At 43.5% G+C, this 17,283-nt stretch overlaps 1 protein-coding gene across 1 annotated transcript in view; it reads left to right on the plus strand.

Annotated features, from left to right (window-relative positions):
- The window catches only part of IQCJ (IQ motif containing J), a 188,219-nt gene extending 171,191 nt beyond the window's left edge, over positions 1-17,028 (plus strand). The window contains exons 4-6 of the mRNA XM_072970721.1: positions 3,307-3,387; positions 14,430-14,564; positions 16,788-17,028. Of these exons, the coding sequence (XP_072826822.1) occupies positions 3,307-3,387; positions 14,430-14,564; positions 16,788-17,028 (457 nt within the window). The remainder of the gene's footprint in view (positions 1-3,306; positions 3,388-14,429; positions 14,565-16,787) is intronic.
- Positions 17,029-17,283: the final 255 nt, after the last annotated feature.

Below are 17,283 nucleotides of genomic sequence, written 5' to 3' on the forward strand. Positions count from 1 at the left end.
TTTCTGGCTTACCTGTGGCTTTCATTTACCCTTGTTAATTTACCCTTGTTTAATTTACCTGGTTCTCATTAATATGAATAAATAAGAATAAAATAGTTTGATGTTCCTCCTCCCTCTCGCTACCACCATCGCTAGTTATATGTAAACAATAATACCTGAAGGCTTTTGGCTGAAACTGGAAAGAAGGTTTTGTGTTCTATGGTGATTAGTGTGATAATGACATTAGATCAGTGGTTCATCATCTTGACTGCATTTACAATCTCCAGGGAGTTTAATAAAAATGCGCTGGCCTAAGCTCCCCCCACCCCAGACAAATCAAATATGAATCCCTGGGGGTGAGGTCCGAGAATCAGTATTTCTTAAAAGCTTCCTTCATGTGATTCTAATGAGGATCTGGGGTTGAGAACCAGTGGTCTACATGCATTTTAGATTTTTTTTTTTTTTGGTTGTTCAGTAACCTCATTTAGCTTAATTGTCTGAAGACACACTTTCTCTGCGGTATTCGGCTCAGCTCATTTATTTATTAAATCTGGCTATGCTGTTTTTTTATTATTGATTTTAATATAGGAAGTGAACTGTAGAAGGTTTTTTTTTTCCCCTGCTAATTGACCACAATTCTATATTAAGTCCCTCACTAACACCAACATGTATCTTTCCCAGCTCTATGCTGACAGGAAGATATATGAAGATTAATGGTCTACGTGTGGACTTCTGCCTCCTCCCCCTTCCTCTGTTCTTTCCCTCTGATTATCTAGAAGCCTGAGAAAGCTACAAAGCTTCTGGAAATGGCCAGTCTGCTTTGTGTGCTTATTTTTCCCAGTCCTGATTGAGGAATTCCAGGGATGGAATTTAAAGTCTCCTCTCAAAACACACAGGACTTTCATGCTTTGTCCTAACAGTGGCTGCCAGTTGGGACAACCCTACCCACTTGCCTGGAGTTCTGAAGGTCTTCCTGGTCTGCTTCAGGGCAGGCCTGTGTCCTTGAAAGCTGTCAAATTTGATTGAAAAATTGGTGTGCTTTGAGTGAGCAGATTAGGCATTGCATTACAGCTGTAGCTGACTTAGGTGCTGATGTAAATCATCTCAGCTACTTGAAATGACCGTTAGTTAAGCGATAGTGGTGTCATAGCAGTTGATCGGTTATTCCCCCTTGGAATGTTACAGTTATTCTGAATGCTCAACAGAGCTTTGTGGTAGACAGTCAGTGGGAAGGGCGGGGAAGCTGCGACTCCGTTCTGTTTGAGACCATATACTGGGCCACTCTGGTGCGTTTGTGTTCTCTCTCTCTGTGAAGCTTGGCATGTGCCCATACACAGAGACGAGTAATTAGTCAGGCCATTGATGAGGAGGCTGCTTGTGACTGTTGTTTTCGGTAATCATCATTGACTTCAGTAAGACCTTAGGCTGACTGCTATGCTTGGTAAATGCTGAGTCAGGCTGGGTACCTGACACACGTTCTTCTGACATCGTCACTTTATTACCCACAGGCAATTATGGATAGAGCGAACGAAAGCTACCCAATTGAAACCTACAGATATTTGTAGTGTATAGTTTGTTGAGAATTTATACATTGTAATCCCAAATTAATAAATTTGTTAATATTATTAAAAAATTTCTCTTTGTGATGACTTGAGCCCTGTCTTTGGTTGCTATATATCAGCAGGGCCCACAACACCTCACTTGCATCTCTGTTGCCCAATTTGCTAATTTGTTATTAAGGAGTATAACTTACAGCACTTAGAGTATCCTTTTTCTAAGGCTGTTGTTCCTACAAGACTACAGAGCTATAAAAGTGAGACTTTCCATGCCTACCGACACTGGATTAGGTCTCTCTGTGTTTCCCCTTTAATAACATCCATCACATTTAAAATTACTTGTTCAATATCCATCTTCTTGGACCGTAAGAACAGGAACCACGTTTAGTGTTTTCACCATTGTATCCCCATGTTTTACATTATTCCTCGCACAAAGGAGACATTTACTATATCTATAAATGAGGGAATGAGGTTAAATTAATAATGGGCCCTGAACACCAACAGCACAGACCAGATGAGAGGGTTTTTTCCCTTGCCTCTCAGCATCCCATCTGGGCAACCACAAAGCTATCTTGGGCTGATGGCACCACCTAGTGGCCATGTACACATACATATGATCTATCATGTTTTCCTGATCACTTGGTTATTCCTTTCTCAGGAGAAGAAAATACAGTCATTATCCTAATGATGCCTCTAGCATGTTTTTTTTCCTTATCTTTTCCTTTTCTTTACTATCACTATAATACTGGTCCTCATTACCTGGCCAATTTGAATACCCACCTAAATAATTTCCTTCATTCTTCTTGCTCACTCCCACCACAAACCATTCTTAAACATCCCATTCATCACATTTTCCTGTTTCAAATGCTTTATTTCCTGCAGCAGTGTTTTTCAAATTGTAGATCACAATCCATTGATGGTTTCTTAAATCGATTTGATGGGTCACCACTAGCACTTAAAAAAACTGAACTATAATTGAAAATATCAGAGTTGGTGGACATTTAGGTTGCTCCCATATCTTGGCTATTGTAAATAATGCTATTATGAACATTGGGGTGTATGTATCTTTTTGAATCAGTGTTTTTGTTTTCTTTGGATTCTACTCCTTTGTTTTAATATCTACCTCATATGTATTACCTTTTACGTCTCAACTTATCTAATTCCTGTCCATTCTTCAAAACCCAGCACAACTGCCATCCGCTCTGTGAAGCCTTCCTTGACCACTGTAGTATCCAGTGACTGTCTTACATAAACTCATAGGAGCAGTGACCATATATTCATCATCATCTGTCTTTCTCCAGGGCAGATTCAGGCTTTGTTCATAGCAGGAGCTCTGAAAAAGTTTACAGAATGAAAGGAGGAAAGGTTCACTAGTGGTAGCACCGTTGGGAATGAATGAAGTTCTTTCTACAACTCGCTAGTTGGACGATACCAGGAGATTTGTAACTGTACTTACTTTCCCCCGAAATGGCCTAATGGTCTGCTTTCCTCTTTGCTTAAAGTAAATGATTTACATGCCTTAGATGAATGTTGAGCTGAGTGGCAGAAATCAAGAACAGTGATGTTAAAAAACAAAACAACATTTTCTTTCTATGTACAGTTATTTATCTACCATCCATCAATAGGAACTTTTAGGACCCTATTAATAAATTAAAGTGAATAAAATTGAACATATATTTGCCTTTTCAATTAAATCTAAATTGGCAGTATTATTGATGTAGATGTCAACTTTATGGGTTCAGCTATATTGAGGCATTATTTCTGTTTGTAGTCACCCGCTGGCCACGGATGTGGAGAATAATATTGAAAAATATCATCTCAATCTACAGCCCTTGGAATCAAAGGTGAAAATGTAAGTTATTTCAAAGTTTACATTAAAGCACTTGTTTTAAAGTTCTTGCTTTCTTAATCTCTGAACTATTCTAGAATGTAGGGATACAAGAATTACACGTTCATCTATTTCACATTTACATGTTATACATTGTTTCCTCCCTGTTCTAAGCGGCAGCAAAGCCATTTGCTTCATCATTTCTTGGTTTTTCCCTTTTCGAGTAACGTTCTTCAGCTTCTACTAGCATTTCCACTGTCTCTCTTCTTAGTAACTTGTTAGTTCCACCTTGGAACAACTGGGTAATTTCTTTTACACACACTCGCACGCACACACACACATCTTTTCAACCCTGTTCCTTCTTCCTGCTTCCAGTCCAGCTCTTACCCAGTTGTTTTGGGAAAATATCTCTTCCCTTTCTTCCTCACTTCTTATCCTTTTCTTTCTTATTCTGTCTTAATAGGGCCAAATGAGAGTCCTTTTCCTCCACTACCAATGACTATTGCATAAAAATACTGCTAAATACACCTCAATATTAATAAAAGTGAAACTAGTAAGACTCAAGGTGAAACAGGTGATGTGGTATTCTAGAACAAAATAACAACCTTCTAAAACCATTACCAAGTAGGGAAGGGGCCTAACGTAATCACTGTAGAAGTACTCTTAAGCTGTGCTTGTTCTCTGTGATCCTTTCCCATTCAGATTTTCCTTCAGGGGTGCATGTAAGTATTGCCAGTGAGGGTGTGCATAATCTCTTCCTCCCTCTCTCTTAAACACACACACACACACACACACACAGAGCTTAACACTCTGAGAAGCATGTATCTGGAGAATTTAAACGTGACAGCTTGGCCAGGGTCACTGATCATGTGCAAAAAGCCCAAAGAGGAATCTTTTAGAAAAGAAGTCCCCTTGAAGAAAGGCACCTGGAGGTGTATGACAAGCCGTTGCTGGATTTAGGAATTGCAACAGACATGACACAGATACACAGTATCCTGGTGGATAAAAGCAAATATTAATACACACCCCTGTAAGTCTACGTTAACCTTGGTTATCAGTGAAAAGCTTGTCTCTGAGCGAGCACATAGTGCTGCCTCTCAAGGGGAAATTCAAGCGTGGCTTCTGAACCAGTTGGGTCCCCTGCTGGGTCACTTTGCGTCGTACTTACGTAAATGAATAATGAATCAGGCCCCCAAATCCCTTTATATGAGCAGTGTGTCAGCCTTACTACACAAGGTGTTGGTTTCCAAACATAGGTTGCCTTATCCTAGGAATTTTCTCATTTAGATAACATCCTCTTAACTGAAAAAGTGCTGGAAAGGAAAGTTGGTTGTGTGAAAAATTGGAGTGTTTAATTTGAATGCTGAAATGAAGTTAAGAACCCTCCCTGGTCTTTTTTAGTCTTCATCATCTCCAAGCTGTAGGGGCAGAGGGACAGGAGCCAGGAGGAGGAGCAAGCAAAGGAAAACTCTCTGTGCCCGAGAGCCCAGCCAGCTCAGAGATTTTATGTGTAGCTGGTTTGATGGGGGAGTCTCAGCCCAGTGAGGTGCAAACAGAATGGTTTTATCTCTCCTAATAACTCTGAACCCCATTTCCACTCACCAGAGGGGGATGAGGGAGAGAAAACTTAATCTTGTCCAATAATGGAATTTGAGTCCCATTGGAGAATTTAGTCCAGTTCAGTGACTCTTATCTAATCTGGTTATTAAATTCTTAAATCTCATGACAGGCCGAACATCTCCTCTCCACCCCTTAGACCTTTCCTACAGCTGTGCAGCTAGCTCCCCGCCTTCCCCCTCGTCTCCTCTTTCCCCCTTCCAGGCTCCCCTCCTTTCCCCTTCTCTTCCTCCCCTGCTGTCACCTCTCCCACCCTCTGAGTGCTGAACACCGAAGCTGCCCCAGGTTTCCTGTTGATGGTGAGCGCTTGCACCCCCAGGCAGTTCTTTCCTTAAAAACAGACCTAAGGATTGGGACTCTGTGGGAAGGGTCACTGGGTCTCCCCTGCGCCCCCACCAGTGGTGTGGGCTGCACCCCTCATTGTATCTATTGCTTTGCTGGGGCTGTCTCCCCCAGGCCGACCTTGGCATCCTCAACAGGGAGGATCTCAGCATACCCCCATTCCTGCTTCCCAGGGAACCTTCCTTAGACCTGCGGGGCACTGGGTATGAAAGATGGGTCTTGTCCCACATTCTGGAGTCACTGTCAAACTTCACAGGCTTTCTCATAGAGTCTTTTGTCTTCTGTTAGTGGGAACCAGCTGAACACGTACCTTTACCAGGTAGAAGGCGAGGTAGGGAGAAGTGAGAGTTATGACACCACAACATCTGCTTTCCTGGAAACTCTCCAATCCCCACCCTGATGGAGGGAGAGCAGCAGGTTCCAATGAAGGTTTTCTGGACAGTCCAGCTCCTGCAAGCCCCAAGGGGGGTGCACCTTGGCAGGCCAGTCTCTGAATGTCAAAGATGAGGTAAGATGAGAACTCTTCTCAGGTGTGGGGACCTCCACTGTGAACCTGCTGCTAGTGGGAACCTGGTCGGGGTCGGATGGGGCAGGAAAGGATCTTGGTTGTTCCCTCACACTCAGGACAACATAAACAGGAAATATTTTGATAAGAAAGCCTAAACCTGTCTGTGGCTGTGCAAGGAATCAGTGGAAAGGAGCAGAGGCCTACAGGGAAAGAACATGTGTGTTGAAGGGTGGAATCAAGAGGACATGTCGGGAAGGGTGCATTCCCTGGCTCACGAAAGCCACTGTTAAGAGGTTATTTTGAGTTTTAGACTTGGAGGACCAAAGAACTGCATCAAAGGGGTGAAAGCAATCAAGATTGCACAGCTATTAATAAACAGTCACTTTGGGGAGGTGAAAGGCAGGTTTCCTGAAGATCAAGCAAAAGCAAGGCTCTTCTGTCAGAAAATTCAGAGCAAGCAAAAGTAATAGTGAAAGCACCACAACGGAGGCCGTCAGCACGACCCTTAGACTGAAGACGGGAGTGTGCTTAAGGGCCGAGGCTGGGAGTGCGCACACACATCAAAGGGGTGCAGGCTTTAGCACCGAGGCCAGACTGCAAAGGAAGGAAACAGACCCTCCAAATCCCACCAAACCTCTGCCCTTCATGCTGGGGTCACTCCTTGCCTGTTGCCGCGAGATCTGAAGCGCATCGTTCGAATACAAACCGTCATTTAAAAGTTGCTCATTGACTGTGTGCAATCCCTCTCTTTATGTTTTAACAGTGTGTATATTTTGTGATGGAACAATGTAGTGATCTTTTGGATATGAATCATCTTTTAAAAGTCTTCTCATTAAATATGTTCAATTCCTCTCCTTATTTTTTATTAACATATTTTACTTAGTGATCAAATAACATTTAGATTCTATAAGGGAGAGACAGAGACAGACACACTATTGAGAAGGAAGACAATTCCCAAGAGAATTTCAAAGCTAGTTTTCAATGAAGTCTTGTTAAATTGCATTTGTTTGAGAGTAATACCTGTCAACTGTAGTCAAAAGTTTAATTAAAAAGATATGAGAGAAGTGGGATTGAGAGCACAGACTTTGGAGTTAGAGCACCCTAGGTTCAAATCCCAGCTCTGCTCCTTACCTGCTGTGTGACCTTGCGAGCACTGCTTACCTCTCTGGGCCTCAGTTGCACTTCTCTATAAAATGAGAACACTAATCATGTCTTAAAGGATTGTAGTGGGCTTTCAGTGAGAAAATCCAAGGAAAACATTTAGTCTAGTGTGTCTTTTCCATGCAATTGTACCTTTTCCAAATATATTTTGTGTCAAGTTGGGCTACTAAAATATTGTCTGTAAAGATCCTTAGGAATGCAGCATATCATATCAATGTATATGATTTCCATGATTTCCTTAAGTAATTATAGTAATTTATCTCAGACCTCTATTTGTCAAGTTTGGGGCTAAGTGACTTAAATACCTATCTTGACTCTGCAAGAGTTACAAAGAAGTTATTGTCATTCCCATTTTGTGCATAAGCAAAATGTAGGCCGGTAAGTTTAGTATTTTGCCCAAGGCCACAGCTAATGAGAAGTAAAACTGAGCAAGAATCCATATCACTGTAAACATATTTAGTTTTGGGGAAGCCCTGGTTTAAGACAGGGATGTAGGAAGACCCTGTACCGTTTTCTCCCACGGATGCATTGAATCTACAGCTACAATTCCATATATTAAAAAAACCCCTTCACATTGGGCGAGCAAGAGGGAAACCACTTCAAAGTGCATTGGAAAAGCTGAGACACAGTCTCTCCATAAGCCCCACCCCCGGGGTTACAGCCCACCATCCCGAGGGAACTCCAAACCCAGAGCTTTCCTCTGAGAAGCAAAAGGTTATACCCCACATTGAGCACACCAACTTTCAAGGCTGGTACCCGAGAGACGAGCCCCCAGACTCCTGGCTTTGAAGACCAGCGGGACTTGAGGAGATCCTAGAGGCTGTGGCGAACTGAAGATCATCCTTCAAAGGGCCCACATGCAGACTCACCCACTCCAGGGCCCAGTGCAGAAGCAGCCCTTTAAAGAGTGCCCAGACTTTATGTGAAAGAAACTCATTTGCTGATTGTGAAGCGTTGGTCTGAGGGGCAGGGGCCTGCTGGCATACCCTCCAGGCCCGGGGCGGGTGGGCGCCATCGTCCCGCTCTCTGTCTGGCTCCGGCTGGTGGGTGCTGTCTCCGCGCTCTCCCTCTGCTGTGCTTCGCAGCACCTGTGTCTCCTGCAGGGGAGGCTCTGCACACATCTGGTGCCGCAGTTCTTATCTCTGCTGCCCTGGCCTTTGCAGCTGCCACCCAGGGGATGTCTCTTGATTGCCTGGCTCTGGAGTCCAGGGGAGTGTCATTCCCGGGTCCCATGGGACTGTAGCCTCCAGACCACTGCAGATAGCAGACTGAAGCACACCCCCTGGTATTCCTGAGAAAGAAGCCTATTTGCTTGTCCGGGAGCTTTGGCCTGAGGGTCAAGCTTCTGATTTGGCAAAGCTAGAGTGGCCTGCAGGTACTCTCAGGGAATGGAGGCCGGTGCGAGCGGTCTTGGAGCTTTTCCTCTGCTTCTCTCCAGATGGCTGGTATCTTCCAGAAGGGAGCATGTACCCTTGCATGATGCCCTGATTTTTGCGGCTGCTGCCAGGAGACACTTCTACGCTGCCTGGCTCTGGGTGGCCTGGCTCAGGGCTTACACTCGTGGGTCCTATAGGACTGTAACTAATGGAGAAAGAGGTGTTGTTGTTTTGGAGAAAGAGTTCTTAAACAGCTACCACTCCCAGGGCACAGCAAGAAGCAACATACCAGGAGCTCAGAAGCTCAGTCTTTCTGTGAAAGGGTCAGGCTTCTAATTAAATCTTCTAAGGGCCAACTGTAAACCTTTCCTGAGACCTTGGAAGGTGGGCACTGTCTTCAAGCTCTCCCCCTGCTGCACTGCAGAGCATCAGCATCTCTTGGAGAGGACCTTTTATACGTGTCTGGTGCGCTGGTTATTGTGGCTCCCCCCCAGCCGGCCCCCCTCGATCTCCTGGCTCTGGAGGCCAGCAGGGCTTATGCTTGTGGTCCCACAAGACAGTATCTATTGTGTTTTTTAAAAGCTGCTGCCTGAGTGTCTGGCTTCCATTCAGCCTAAATCTAGGTGCTGCTGAAGATCCTCCCCTTTGTGGCACTGACTGGTCTTCGCACACCCTTACCTACTGTTATTAAAAACAGAACAGGTTACTTGGATACTCGGAGATTTGAGGGACAACCAAGAGCTGGGGCAAGGTTGAATGATAAGTTTCACCTCCTACCCAAGGCCAACCCTTCAAGATGAGGAGGGGTGGCTGCTTCATCTAATACATAGAAACCAACACAGAGAATCAAGCAAAATGAAGGGACAGAGGAATATGCTCCCAATGAAAGAACAGGATAAAACCTTCATGAAATGGAGATAAATAAATTATCTGACAAAAAGTTCAAAATAAGAGGTCATAAATATGCTCACTGAGTTCAGAAGAATGGGCGAACACAGTGAGAGCTTCAGCAAAGAGATGGAAAACATAAGAAGGCACCAAGGAGAAGTCACAGAGCTGAAGAATACAGTAAACATTCTTGTGTCTAACCACCCCTCCCTGTGAGGTAAAACCTGTTCTTCTTCAAGCATTTATTGAGCTATTTCTGGGACATAATCTAAGGAGAATATGTTGTTGGTCACCTACTTACCATATTCCTAGAACGGTAGAGAGATGATGGGCACACATGGTCACTGCCCTCCAGGGCTTCACAGTCTAGTGGAGGAAGAGGACTCATTGGAAAAGAGGTGTCTGGACCGGGCTAATCAGATACTCTTCTTTTTGAGTGGTTAATGCCTCCCAGAGCTACTGATCTCATTCATAGACTCAGTTGCCTCTGTGAGCCTCATTTCTGTAGTGCCTTCTCAGTCTTCCTAAAGAAAAGAGCCACGACCCCAGTGGCCCAAATTCCCATCTGTGAAGGAGTCGGGAGTTGCTGACAGTTAGGGTGGTCATAGATGTTGGTGAAGAAACTGGTAGAAAGATCCAGAAGAGCATGACTCTAAGATGCTTAAGATGTACCAACAGTTAGAGTAGGGAGCTGAGGTCAGGAGTTACAAACTGAGCAGAAACTTCAGTCTAGGATGGCGGGCTAGAGATATGGGCAAGTGCTATGGAAAACCCGTCTGTTGCCTGCAGTGGCCCTTTCCTGGCATTTGGGAAGGTCTATGTGAAGATCCAGGGTTGCAGCCGACACCAAATCATACAAACATGACAAATCTGTTAGGGTACCTTTTAGTTGCTTGTAGAAAATGTAACTAACAGAGGCTTAAACAAATAGGGGTTCTACTTATCACTCAAGCCAAACCCACCATCTTGCTCCTGTCTCCATCTCTCCCATTTGCCAAACCATGAGGAAGGAGTGCAGTGTAATAGGGGAGACAGGGAATCTGGTCCAAGGGTTGGGTAAGTCAGTTCCCATATTGTTCCACCAAACTTGGCCAGGACTCTTTATTGCAAGTAACAGAAATTCAACTCAAACTAACTTATATATAAAAAGAGATGATATTAGATCACCCAACAGAAACCCCCAGGGGCTAATGTGCCTCAGGCAAGGTCATTGGGCATCTCTGTCTCTTGTCTTCTGTAAGCTCTGCTCTCTGCATTATTGCTTCTTTCTCTCCCAGCATTGTGGCAAAGTGACCATGAACAGTCCAGGCTTACAGCCTACCAATTGGAGGTCTCCAGGTGCAGGAGGGGGCTGCTTTCTCAGTAGCTTCTCAATGGCCTGGCTTGAGCCAAGTGTGCATCCATGAACCAATTCCTGCCCGCTGGTTGGTCAGTCCCAGCACACGGACTGCTGTCTACAGTGGAGGGGTAGGATCTGCTCCATCCAAAGCTTCTGGGTTGAGGGTTGGTGGGTCCCCAAGGGAAAATGGGCACTGGAACCAAAAGAAGGAGTAATTAATGTTGGCCAGGCAAAGCCTACCACTGTGATAATACCAGTGCCTTCCCTCAGCCCACTTGTGGGAAGGATTGAGTGGGAGAAGACAGACAGAAAGAGCTACATGTAATTAGCTATTGTTTCCCAATATACTCAGACTTGTGTCTTCTTTGATGGCATCCTCTTTTTCCCATCCTCAAATTCAGCTTACTTGGGAAATAATGTATTTTGAAATTAAAAAAATTATTTAGTAACATTTAAGAACTAGGAACTTTCACACAAACAATCCAGATGTCTGACTATTCTTGAAAAGCTGGAAGATCTGGCACCCGTCAGTTGTGCCAGGATGGGGTTTCCCCTCACAGGGGCAGGTACTGCCCAGTCTTCCCCGACCCGGGCCCCAGGCGACATCGGGATTCTTCTCCTGTCTCCACAGCCTCATCCTGCCTGGTACCCTCACTTTCATGCCTTTGCCCAAAGGTCTTGCCTCTTCCTCCCTAGCAATCTAAATCCCATCCATCCTTGAAAGCTAATTAAAGTACCAGGACTCCCTCAAGCCTCCTCTAAGCATCCCAGCCCTCAGAGAGCTCTCCCTTCTGCTCCTCTGTGTCAGGACGTCCGCTGACAGCCAGAACTGCACAGGCTGAGTCCCCAAGCAGCTGCGAGTGCAGGAGGGAGCCACCTGCACCATAAAACTGACGAGGGCTTCTAGAAAGGGCAGAGGCAGGTGAGTATGCCATCCCTGGTGAGAGAAGATGAGAGAAGATAAGTTGGAATTGACCTGGCAAAGAAATCGAGAAATGTATTTTATATCATTTCTTTTGAAATAAACCTCTATACCGTATTTATAATTCAAAATATAGGAACACACACAATGTGCCTTCTTACTGCAACCAGCTTTTAAAGAATTATAGTGATGCCATTGCTCAGTTTCAGAAGTGAAAATGTCAAGGTCGTTGGTGTTCAGGGTTTACCCTGCGTCCGTGAAGGTGCCTTGTGAGTAGGAATTGCAGTAAAGCTGGGGTGAAAAGATGACACGTGATTCCCTTTGACTGAGGGATGAGGTGCTTCTACGTTTTAATTCCGTCATACAGTAAATAGTATATGGAGATGGTATTCTGAGAGCTAATGTTAGAATCATTTAATCTGTGAACGTCACATCAGTGTAGTTAAAGGGGAGTAAGTATATGATATAAACACTTTTCTATGATTCAGAGAGTAATAAATAATAGCACAGCTCCACTGTTTAAGGAAAACAGTGTAGCAATTTAGAGTAATAGCCTAACATGACGTGACTGTCCCCTCATTTTTAACCCTTAAATTAAAAAAAAAAGAATAAAATACAATGTAATATACTTTCAACTAAGTAAAACTGTTTTCATATGTGTAGACAAGGATAGAGAGATAACTATTCAAAAATTAAAATGACTTTTTAATTAAGGAAGTGAATGGCTTATAGATGGCTTTAATACACATTTTAAAGGTATTTAATATTTTCACATTTTCTTGTCAGTTAACAAAAGTAGAGGATATCCATTCACTTGGAAGAAAAGGATATTGTCTTCTTAATCTCTGACTTAAAGAAACTGACATGTCACTGTAAAGAGCCCATAGAACTGGAAGGGGAAGGTGATGCATTAAAGGCTTTGCAAGCTTTCACTTGCGCATCCTTTTGTTTTTTAAAGGTGTCATGCTGCCCCCTGGTGTTCAACAAGCTAAAATGTAACATCTCAAATGGGGGCTACGCTTTTCATATTTTCTGAATAATCAAGGCGATTCAAGAAGGTGGGGTTGGGGGGAGAAATACCTCGTCCTATAATCTTATGCATATTCCATATGTTGTCAGTATTTTCTGTTTTTAAAATCACATTTAAAACGTCACACGTTCCTAAACCCTTGACGGGCAGGTTTGCAGGCTTTAGGTGCCCTAAAGTTGCCGGGACTTGTCAGCAGGGCTCTGGGAGACGCCCAGTGCTTCAGGCACTTTGGATGACATGGAAATCAGCCTCCAAAGGTTTGATACTTTCTTAATAAAATGGATCCTAGAGGAAACAACAGGATTACCAAACTCAGGCCCATAATCTTACAGGACCTTCTCTGAGGTTCTGTTTAAAATCTTTAAATCCAAGGAAAATAAATAAATATGGATGCGTTTTGAGTAGACATTGCATAAGAAAACAGTGACCACATATGACCCAAAGCAAGGTCAGGTCCTGCTTTAATGGGGCCTGAAGTGTGCATATAATTTGGAGAGCCCTTAAAGAAAAACCTAAAAAATACATCCTTTTGCAATTTTATACAAGCCACCTGAGGAGCTCCTCGAAGAGTCTGGAAGCTCCTGGCCTCTAAGTAAGGGCCCCAGAAGCTTCAGTGTCATAGATTCAGGGAAATTGGCCTCTGACGTCACCAAGGTATTATTTCACTGCAGCTTCTGGACTTTTCCTTGAGCATTATAACTCACAGTGCCTTGATGAATTAGGAAATATATACAAATTCAAGAATGTGATAGCATTTATGTATTCTTTATATCCTCTGACCGCTGAGAATTGATGGTCTTTGAACCATTCTAGCCAAATGAAAATAAATCAGTTCATTTACACAGAAACATCTTTAGTGACTTTGGTTGTATGTAGAAGAATTATAGAAGATTAGAGGCTTCCAGGAGTCGAGGAGAGAGTGATGGAATCAGTGCAGTCATTTAAAACTATTTTCAAAGGCTGAATCCTGACAATCGGTTTTCATTTCCAGCTAACCCCCAGGAGAAAAGAGAGTGTGTTCCCTGATCACATGTGAAAATCTAGATGTTAATCTCAAAGATTAGAAGCTAGTCCAAGTGGAAAAAAAAGTCACTTGGCTTTCACAAGGAAGGGGTTTCTGTATCCAAATCAGAACATGGCTTTTTGGGGATACTAATCACAGGAAATAAAAAGCTTCCTTGGGTGAAGCCTCAAGCAGCCACCTCATCGTGGGTTCCTTTAAAGTTCTGAATAGCACGTAACACTTCCAAATATTCTGTCTTCTCCCTCCACTTCTTTGGTTATTTATCATACATTACCCCAGTTTCCTTCCACAGGGTGTAAAATTCGTAACCACAGGGCTCTTGCCTGTCTTGTCCCCAGAGCAGGACCCCTGCACTTGACCATGCAGACTACGCTGTCAGACATCATGGGACGCCCTTCACCTTGAAGTCTGTGTGAATGGCTCCCATAGAGCTGCAGTGCCAAGGGCTGACCCTGGCACAGGATGGTCCCCCAACAGTGATGTATTGAGTGAGTGAATAAGTTGTACATCAGCATGTTTATTATTCTCACTTGAAAAAAGGATGAGAAATGGAAAGATTTTGTGTCTCATGAATCAAAGTACGTACATTCCTGTATGCAAACTAGTTTCACTTTGATGACTGTTTCTGACTAAATTGACTCTTGTAGACTGATTTAGCTTGGGGCAAGTCTATGAAAGTAACATTAATGAAATAGAAAGTCCAGGTCTTCCGATTTCCCGTGTCACATTCTATGTGTTACAGTTTCCCTGTCCCCAAATCCAGCTTCCCAGACTCCTTGTGCTTTTCTGAGTCTGTGACCAGGGAATGACAGTGGATGCACCGTTCCCTGTTTTTTGTTTTGTTTTGTTTTTCTGGCAGCATCCAGCGAGCATGGCGCGAGTACCTGCAGCGACAGGAGCCCCTGGAGAAGAGGAGCCCATCACCGCCCTCTGTGTCCTCAGACAAGCTGAGCAGCTCTGTCAGCATGAACACCTTCTCAGACAGCAGCACACCCGTGAGTGCACGTTTCCTTTTCATGACCTTGGGATGTGAGCAGGTGGTTTGTGATGGATCTGCAGTTGCTTGTTTGCTATATGTGAACCCATAGTGAGGATTTTGTCCTCTCAAAACCAAGACACAATTCAAAAACACAAAGTGAACTTTTATCAAGTCTGAGGGAATTGATTGCGTTTGAAATCAACCTAAACTACTCATTTGTGTGTTGGCATTCTTCTATTACTGAGAATATCTTTCTGCTTTTCTTTATAAGAGCACGCTCCTTTTAGTCTGTGTCGTTGGTAGCATTTTGAGGTGCAAATAGGATAGAAGATTAGCTTGGTTACAAGGATTTTAAAGAGAACTTTCATAGGAAGAATTGAAAGGGGTTACAAATTCAGGGGTTGCATCTCAGATGCCTACAAGACCAGGTAAGTAATCTGTGTGACTGATGCTGGCTGAGTTGTGACTGGCTCACTGAATGAAGGCGTCATCTAAAGAGGCAGCCCACCTTGCCTCCTGGAAGTCTGTTGCCAGGTGGTAAAACAGAAAAAAATGTTGCCAAGGGTCATTTTCTTTCTTCAAGTAATGCCAGAAATCCAGATTTTTAAATGTTGGCAACCAGTAAGAAAAATTTAAATGTAAATAGACCATGCCCATGGACTGCAGTTGTCCTGGGGGCCACCAGTTTAAGAACTCGAGTATAAGGCTGAATGATGAAAGAACCTGTTGAAAGCCTTTTTTTGAAAAACGATACGCAGCAGCTGTGATGGGAAATAAATGATGAGGCGATTGTAATGCAGAGTTGTGTGGATTTAGCCCCTGGGATCACTTACCATAGTCACTGCAGTACTGAAAGAAGTTAGAAAGTGAAGTAACTACACAGGTGCATTATTTCCAAAAAAATCTTCCTTGAATACTTTGTAATCATGTTTGTTCAGTGGTGAAAAGTCTTCCCAACAGCCGAAATAACATACTCATGTTGGGATCAAGCAAAGGTTGTTTTGAAATGTTTTCAGATGATAGCGTTGCCTAGTCTTTAGGAAATGGCTTCATCTAGCTATGGATTCTAAGGAGAGGGCAGTAAGTTAAGTTTATGGCTGTGCAAATAATTGTGGCAGAAGATCTATTTTTAGCTGACAGCAGAAATTGAATACTTTCGTGAATCTGCACTTGTCAAAGACAGTTTTGCGGGGGAATGAATTGTCTTAAGGGGCCTCACTGTCACTAGAGGACGCTCATGAACCAGTTTGGAAAATGTCTGCGTTTGTTTAGTCAAGTGTATTTAACTCATGACTTGTGAGTGGAAAAGAATGTGAAAATGGAGTGTTTGGGTTGCCTTCGCTGTGAATGCCAATACAAGGTGCGAATTAAATGGCTTTGAAGACTCGATTTGAATGATGGAAACTGAATATCAGAAATCACTCTGCCAGTGAGTGAAAGATTTGGGTTTCCTGCTTTTGTGTTTTCTCACAGTTCCCATTGTGGACCATGTCAACTGTCCTGCGATGTCTAATGGCTTCAGTGTTGCTTTGGGTGGTTAACCTTTTGGCTTATTGGAATTCGGGATGAATCTATCTTTGCTTTATATTTATGCTGCCACACTACTTGGATTCTGACACCTCAAGTGTTTCTGTGTAAATGCACGTGGTTCCCCCTCGTGGGTCCTCATGTTTATATATAGTTTTGCTCAGCTTTGCTAATAGTTTTACCTGACTTAATTAAGCCAAGCCTCCAAGTCCCCCAATGTTTCTTAGGTAAGGAGATTTCCTCCCTCAAGTGTCCCTGGCAATTTGGTTTCCCATAAGGTGTGTCCATCCGACTGAATTGGGAGTGGTACCTGTTCCACCACCGCATCGTCATGTCTTGTCTCTGTGCTTGTGGGACAAAGGCGACTCTATTCCGTGTGTGAAAGTTTGGCTCACTCTTGATTGTCTACACACAGAATCAAAACAGACTTTCCAAAAACATTATTGGAATTAGCTTCAGAAAGCAAGCAGACCCTGCTCAGAATTCTAATAAGGTTATTGATTATTAGGACAACTTTGATATTGATGATGGCAGTGGGTGTGACACTAAATGTACAGAATAAAATATGAAAATATAAGATGTTGGGACATTCCCAAGTCTTTTGTTTGTCAGGCAGGTAAAATACCCAGGCCATCATTGTTTAAAACTTTATGCCTAACTGTTTGGAGTTGGTATAACTAGCTAAGGTAGTTTAATCTCCCATGATTATCTCTTTGCTGAGACTTCTTTGATGAAGATTCATTCTTACGTCTTTTGTTGGTCACAGCCCCATGAAAGGAAACTGACTCTACTCCACCTTGACGAGCCTGCCAGATGCACTGGGTTCATGTATATTCTCAGGGAGCCCCAGGTAGAAGACTTGCTTTTACCCCTCTCTGAAGTAGACCTCAAGTTTGTGGAGGGGATAAGGAAGACCGGGTCTCCCTTGGCTAAGCCTGTCACAAAGAGATGAGCTTTCTCTAATAATCAGTGAGTGCATTTGGAACTTCAGGGTTAAAAGCTTTCAGTCCATGTCAAATGTTCTCAATATGGTGTCTCCCTAGGGGGTTCTCTGGGCCTCTGGCTCCCACTAGATCCCCTCCAGCTTACTGAACCTCAGCCCTCTTTCTCTGGGCTTCATCTATCACTGTTGCTGCCTAGACCATGGTCTGTCTTCTCTCATCTGATCAGCTGCCTGTCTCATCCCAAGTACTAACCCTCTACTAAC

Source organism: Vicugna pacos, chromosome 1 (genome assembly GCF_048564905.1).
Source record: "Vicugna pacos chromosome 1, VicPac4, whole genome shotgun sequence".
In the NCBI taxonomy this organism is placed as follows: domain Eukaryota; kingdom Metazoa; phylum Chordata; class Mammalia; order Artiodactyla; family Camelidae; genus Vicugna; species Vicugna pacos.